This window comes from Fukomys damarensis, unplaced genomic scaffold (assembly GCF_012274545.1).
Source record: "Fukomys damarensis isolate Sample0158 unplaced genomic scaffold, DMR_v1.0_HiC HiC_scaffold_3, whole genome shotgun sequence".
Lineage (NCBI taxonomy): Eukaryota > Metazoa > Chordata > Mammalia > Rodentia > Bathyergidae > Fukomys > Fukomys damarensis.
Genome location: NW_022900915.1, coordinates 45,965,581 through 45,972,301, shown reverse-complemented (window position 1 = coordinate 45,972,301; position 6,721 = coordinate 45,965,581). Strand labels below are relative to the sequence as shown.

Sequence of the window (6,721 nt, the reverse complement as noted above, 5' to 3'; positions counted from 1 at the left end):
ATAGGGGTTTTACTTGTTGAATGCTTATTTAATGTACTCTATATAATGCAACATTTAATGTTTCACATTTTTTGAAATAAATTATGTTTCAGGATGCATCTTTATTTCTCTTTCCTGAACACTGTCTGTAATATGCTGATTTGTGACATTCTCTAATTATACATGGAATCTATTAACTTAGCATTATAAATGAGTCTTCCAGACTCTCACTATCACATGGCCTTCCCTGAAACTGCAATGTGAAAAATCATGTCCTGTTCTGCCTACAGATTGCAATTCTGTCTCTTTGGTCAGGATGCCTACTGCTTCCTTCAGGGGAGAGAACTCATGTTCATTGACCTCCATCTTGACGGCACACACTTTACCAGTCTCCACCCTCCCAAAGGCAGGAAAAGTCTCACACCTAGCAGGTGATGCCCAGAGAGATGCAGCCTGGTCCTAGGCACCAAGCCCATACCACAGGATGTAGAAAATGCTATTGGGAAGGCCTTCAGATACTGTGGACTTACTAAATACCTTTAAAATTTGCTCCTAAAACTCTTCTCATGGACTCTCCTGTTTGTATAATTTCTACTAAATTCTGAAATATAGTTTAAATGGAATGTGTCTATGAAGAAACATAGAGCACTTTGTTTCACATTTTCTAATCTCTAAACACTTAACATGAAAGTCAGAGAGTGAAGTGTGAATACATCCATTACAGTAATGTTAATATCGGCTTTAGTAATCAAGTCAATATCACACAAGAGGTCAGGTATGAATGCATAGTGGGTAAGGGAAGCACAAAGTCATTGATATATTCTGCTACGTAATTCATAATTCTGAGAGTATCGGTTTTGTTGTGACTTCCCCTTGAACAAGTCCTGATGCTAATTCACCTTACTTCAAATGCTCCACACAAACTAAACATGTCTTTGAAAAAATATTGTACTGAATGAACATATCAATTTTTAGTTAACTCATTTTTGTAGAAACACTGAATTGAAATGTGAAAAAAAAATGTGCATTTGAGAATGAAGTCATTGGGGATTAGCTGAGTCTTTAGAAGAAATCCTAATAACAGATAAATCACACATGTACACATCAGGCACAGATACAACCAGTATTTTAAGTGGGAAAATATAGTAATTGGCTGTCGGAAGGAGGATGGAGATGACATTTCATTTTTAAATTCAAGGTTCAGAAGTGCGACGGGCTGGGATCCTCAGGCCCTGCAGAGGCACGGATGGGCTCTGCTCCTCAGCCCGGCTGTGTGGAGGATCCTTCCTCCTCGTCTTGCTCGTCCTCCACCTTCTGCATGGGTTTTCTCCTTCACAACCTCCTGACGTTGGTCAGCCGAGGCTGTGACACAGAGATGGGCTGAGAGCCCTCAACTTCCGGTCACTTCTTTCCTGTCTTCCCACATATGTCCAAAAAGCCATAGGATCCTAGTGACAATTCACAGGAACCTCGGAAATACTGTGTCCGCCTTAACTGAAAGCAGCTCCGAGTGAGTTGCTTTCCTCGGAGAGTGAAACTTAACTCAGCCTCTGGGAGCTCATTCAACCTTCTACTCTACTAGGTCTACATCGTAGAGTGCATATTTTGGTGAATTATCAACATTGATCTTTCACATACTTTTCAATTTGTGCTGGAAAATTCATAAAAAGCTGTGTTTAAAAGGATTCAAAAACAAATTTTAAGGACGTTCTTTATCCTAAATGCTAAATCCTCTAGCTCTGTAAAGAGCATATCTGTTCCATTCTGTGTGAACTTTAGCAACATCATTTTGTCTGGGTTATGTTTTCACTGGAAATTAGTGCTCTGCTTCACAGGGCAGATACTAGTGATGCACTTAGGAGACGTCTGTCACAGCATTTGCAAATGGCACGTGGCAAATATTTAGAAGGGTTAAAGGAGGATTGTATCACAGTTCTAATGTCCTGGCATCTAAAGAAAGATAACCAAGAGTTCCTTGGTGAGCTCCGTAGTAACGAGTAAAGGATTTTAAAGTATCCAGTAATGGAAATGCATGAAAGAGTAGTCAGAATTATGGCTTCATTACTGTAATTTTCCTTTGAATTTTAATAAATAACAAAGCTTGATTGTGTTGTGGAATAGAAATGTATGTAATGTACATAAGTTAAGTTTTACTCTAATTATAAATATCATTAGCACTTCATGGAAAGAAATATCAAGGGATTATTTATCTTTTCAAGAGACTTCATATGATATGTAAGTGTTTAAAAGTAAGTTAAATGCTGGGGGTGGTGGTGCACTCTTGTAGTCCTGGCACTCAGGAGGCTGAGGCAGGAGGATCACTGTGAGTTTGAGACCAGCCTGGGATACATAGTGAGTTCCAGGTCAGTCTCAACTACACAGTGAGACCCTGTCTTAACCTCCCCCCAAAAAATGTAAGTTTTTTTTTTAAATTGCCCCATTTATACCATGATGTACAGAGGAAAGCAGGGCATTTTAATGCTTCAGGTGACTATGTTCAAGGAGGTAAACTCTGATTGTGTGTGCATATTTTAATATCTCAAAAATAAATTGCAAATAAAAGGAGCTGGTGTCATAGTGAAAATATATACATATCTATGTGATATACATATTTTATATATATATAGTGTAAATATGTCTAGGTGAATATCCATAATATTAAGGAATGAATATATCATTTGTGATATTTGAAAGGAAACTCTCCAGTAAGGCTTATTGAAATAGAAATAGATTAAAATATGAATGAAATCACTATTTATGTCAATTGTAAAATTAGATATTAAATTGGATGGGACTTTTTTTTCGTACACTGCCTGAAGCTGCAGCAACTGTGAAATGCTGCACACTGTTAATGTTTGTCATGTATTGGAACAGTTTGCAAGTTGTTTGCCCTTGTTCCAATCAGCTCCTTTTCTTTCTTGGTAGATGGTTTTGAAATCTAAACTCAGTCAATTTAGAAGGGAACCAAATCTCTTCCCTATCATCAATATTCTACCAATCTCAAGTTTGTACCCTTCATTTTCCTAGAAGCCTTTTACATTCCTATGATTACCATAGACAGCCCTGCTAAATACATCAGACCTATGAATTCTTGACACATTTTGAGTATGGCTACTGGTACTTAGAGATAATTTTTGGTGGGTTTCAGAACCTCTATGGCATTTCATTTCTTACAAATGATTTCAAAATGGAGTGGCAGTGCTGCAATTCTTAACAATAGTTTTCACCTCTTCCAAGATTCTCCATATATTTTTTAACCTATTTCTATCATTGCATTGTTGTATTTGGTTACATGACCATTTTGCATCATGTCAACTTGTCAAGTGTGTGTTTACACTGCTCCTTTGTTCATTGTCTGAATTAAGTAGGTCTGCATTTCCTGTCTCTTGCTCCGTTTCAATGGCACAGAACTTTGGCTCACACGGCCAATGTCAAGGTCATTATCATCGTCATCAACCATGCATGAGTAATCTGATGATTTACTTTTGACCTCCTCCAACACTTGAAAATCTGGTTTTCATGTGCCATTTTACTGAACTGGGCTAACTGTATGAGAAAACTCATAACAAAACCTTTTTTAAAAGAAATCTTAAATGCATATAAATTTAGCAATGAGAATTCCATGGGAAAAAAAAAACTCACCTCTTGCTCTTTGGAGACCTTGTGCACAACTTGCCATCCGTCTGCCAAGTGGTTGAATGCATAGAAGAGTTTTTGCTTCTTGCAGGCAAAGCCACTGTGAGACACAGCCACATTCCATTATGGTAAAGTATACCTTTGCTTTATTGTGGGTTCATTTTTCTCCTTGTGATGCTCAATAAATCATATCCAAAACTGGTTAGATGCAGGAATACAAGGGTAAAAATCCTGGTTTGACCTGTTTTACACGTTACATAAGTTGGTGTTCATCATGGCAAGTGAGGACACAGAAAGATTGCTTCCTTTGTATCTCCAGGCACAGCTAGTAAGAATCACAGCAGGCTACTGTTCTGCTAAAGTACATATAGAGAGTAGAAAAGCATGGGAGTAGTTGCAGTGTGATGTTATTCTTCTTTATGCGTAGAACTAATAATTTTATCTTATCCCACAGGCTGTATGTGGAAATTTAAAGATAAGTGTACTTGTAAATAGTATCATAAAAGCTTTATTTCCTTTATTTAATATGATTTTATGATAGTAAAAATAAAAATATTTGACAGGGAATTTGTAAGTACATGATTAAATATATCTGCCTACATCTCAGTAAGAATACCTGGCTCTTATATTTTTTTCCAGTGACAGGGATCGAACGCAGGTCCTTGTGTTTGTGAGCCAGGCAAGGTGCCACTGAACTAAATCTCTGGCTTGACCTGGCTGTTTAATTAGTTCAAGTGGCAGTAAAATGTCCATATGACTGAAATACTGCACAAAAGCCATACGATATTATTAGAAAACTGCCTTTTATTTTCCTGGATAATTAAAGGTGAAGCTCAGAAGTTATTCTGATAAAAATCTAGGATTTCTGTGTATATTACAGAGGAGGACAGAAGTCTTTTACATTTTGGACACTAGTGATAAGCCAAAAGAAATCTATCTGTGTCCAGTAACTTCTCCAATACTTTTAACAGATCTCATAGTTTATTTCACATTCAGATTAAAAGCACTATCCTAGTTTAAGTTGAATTCAGAAATTCTGTGTTTGCTGAGTTACAGATGTGGAGGCATAGAGATACACCTGGGTGAGCCGCATTGTAGGCACCCTGGCCCCTGCTGAAAAGTGTTAGCCTGGGTGAACAGGGTCCCTCTGTCAGGGTGCAGTTTAGCTGTCCTTTTCTGGTGGCTGTGCCGGTGGATGTTCTGCCTCAGCACCTGCCAGTCTGATTTTTAAGAAACACATGCACATGCTTCACATTAGTGGTTCAGATGATTCTACATACACGGTCCACTGCGCTAACTCAATGTTGTTGTTTGGTTTAGGGGTGGCTACCTTTTTATTTGTTTTCTTTTTTTTTGGTAATGCATACCTAATTCAGGACCTTATGCTTGCCAGGCAGGCACAGCTTTACTGAGCTACGCTCCTCACCCTCACAATTGCATTTGTTTTAAACAAATAAAACACAGAAATGAGACAAAAATGATCCAAAATGAAATTTGACCATGTAAAATAGCCAACCTTTTCAGAAACCTTTTCCCACCAAGGGAGAGATACTTTGTAATGTCAGAGAGCCAGGTTACACCATGACCTACACATTGGCTTTGTGGGGTGCAGCTTCTAACCTCAGGAAGCTCTGGGGTGTTTGCTTCCTAGAGACAGAGACAGATAGTGCACCCCAGGATTCCCCAAAGTGAGAGGTTAGAAGACTCCATGAAACCCTGGAGGTCATGCGACCTGCTTACAGGAGGGAGTTTTAGGTGAAGGGCACAGGTGAGCAGGCAGGGCTGGCAGCAGCCTCCTCAGACCCCGTTTTATGTCACCATTCCGCAGGGTGTAGATGGCAGGATTCAGGATCGGAGGCAGCACAGTGTACATCACAGAAGGCAGCCTGTCAATAAGTGGGGGTGCATCTGCAGGTGGCCTCAGGTAAACCATGAATGCACTTAGCATAAAAATGTTGAAGACAATGAGATGAGGGAGGCAGGTAGAGAAAGCTTTAGACTGACTTTTCCTGGATGGAATCCTCAGCACAGCAGAGAGAATGTGAACATAGGAGAACACAATGCAGACACAACAAAACAGGCCCAGGCACACGGCTATTCCCATGCTGGGATAGACCACCAGGAGTGTTTCAGGGCAGGAAATCTTAAGTAAGGAGGGAACATTGCAAAAAAACTCTGGGATTACACTGGAGCCACAGAAGGGCCCAGAAAATATTCCAGCAGTGTACAAGGCTCCAAAGAGTCCCCCCACAGCCCAGGAAGCTCCTGCCATCAGCATACAGGACTGGCCACTCATGATGGTCTCATAGTGCAGGGGACAGCAGATGGCCACATAGCGGTCATAGGACATGGCAGTCAGGATAAATGTCTCACTTGCTGAGAAGGATGTTATTAAAAGGATCTGGAAGGCACAGCCAGGAAGGGAAATGGAGTTGCTGTGAGTCAGACTGTTGAGGATGAACTTTGGGACTGGCACAGACACCAGGGAGACATCCAGCAAGGACAAGTTCTTCAGGAAGAAGTACATGGGTGCTTGGAGCTGCGGGTCCAGGGTAAGGACAGTGAAAACGAGAAGGTTACTCATCAGGGCCACCAGGTACATCAGCAGGAAGAGCACAGCGCAGAGTGTCTGCATCTCGGGGTCCTCAGCAAACCCCAAGAGAAGGAAATGGGTCACCAAGGTGGTGTTGACCATACTACAGCCTCCTCACTGCCTCTTAATGTGAGGACCTATGAAGAAAGAGAAAATGCAATAAACAGTTCAAAAGCAGTAAAATATTCAGAAACATTCAGCTGTGAAGGAAGAATGTTAACTACTGAATCTTAAATACTTTTTTGCATTTTCTCAAAAATTCTGTTTTCTTGCTCCCTCGCTCTTCATATCCTTTTCTTTTCATCCTCTTTGATCCTCTCCCCTCTCCTCCCTCCCTCTCTCCAGCCTTTCTTTTCCAGTTAAGGGTTGAACTAAGCGTGGCACATGCTAAGAGCAGGTGATGCACAGGAAGGCGCAGGTCAAGTGCATCCTCCTTTTCTTTTAATATGAAGCAATTAATGTGAGTAATATGTGAGGTCTGTGAGCCTTGAATTTGGTTTTAGAGTTTTAATA

At 40.2% G+C, this 6,721-nt stretch overlaps 2 protein-coding genes across 2 annotated transcripts in view; one reads left to right on the top strand and one right to left on the bottom strand.

Annotated features, from left to right (window-relative positions):
* The window catches only part of LOC117286863 (olfactory receptor 14K1-like), a 2,869-nt gene extending 1,506 nt beyond the window's left edge, over nucleotides 1–1,363 (top strand). The window contains exons 2-3 of the mRNA XM_033765740.1: nucleotides 671–749; nucleotides 1,178–1,363. Coding sequence (XP_033621631.1) covers nucleotides 671–749; nucleotides 1,178–1,363 — 265 coding nt within the window. The remainder of the gene's footprint in view (nucleotides 1–670; nucleotides 750–1,177) is intronic.
* Nucleotides 1,364–5,338: 3,975 nt separating this feature from the next.
* Nucleotides 5,339–6,310, bottom strand: LOC104856012 (olfactory receptor 14A2). Its single transcript, XM_010615107.1, has one exon. It carries the CDS (start codon nucleotides 6,308–6,310, stop codon nucleotides 5,339–5,341), a length of 972 nt encoding a protein of 323 aa, XP_010613409.1.
* Nucleotides 6,311–6,721: the final 411 nt, after the last annotated feature.

Bases quoted from the DNA above. Each gene is read 5' to 3' on its own strand.
- LOC104856012 (XM_010615107.1), bottom strand. From the start codon at position 6,310: ATGGTCAACACCACCTTGGTGACCCATTTCCTTCTCTTGGGGTTTGCT.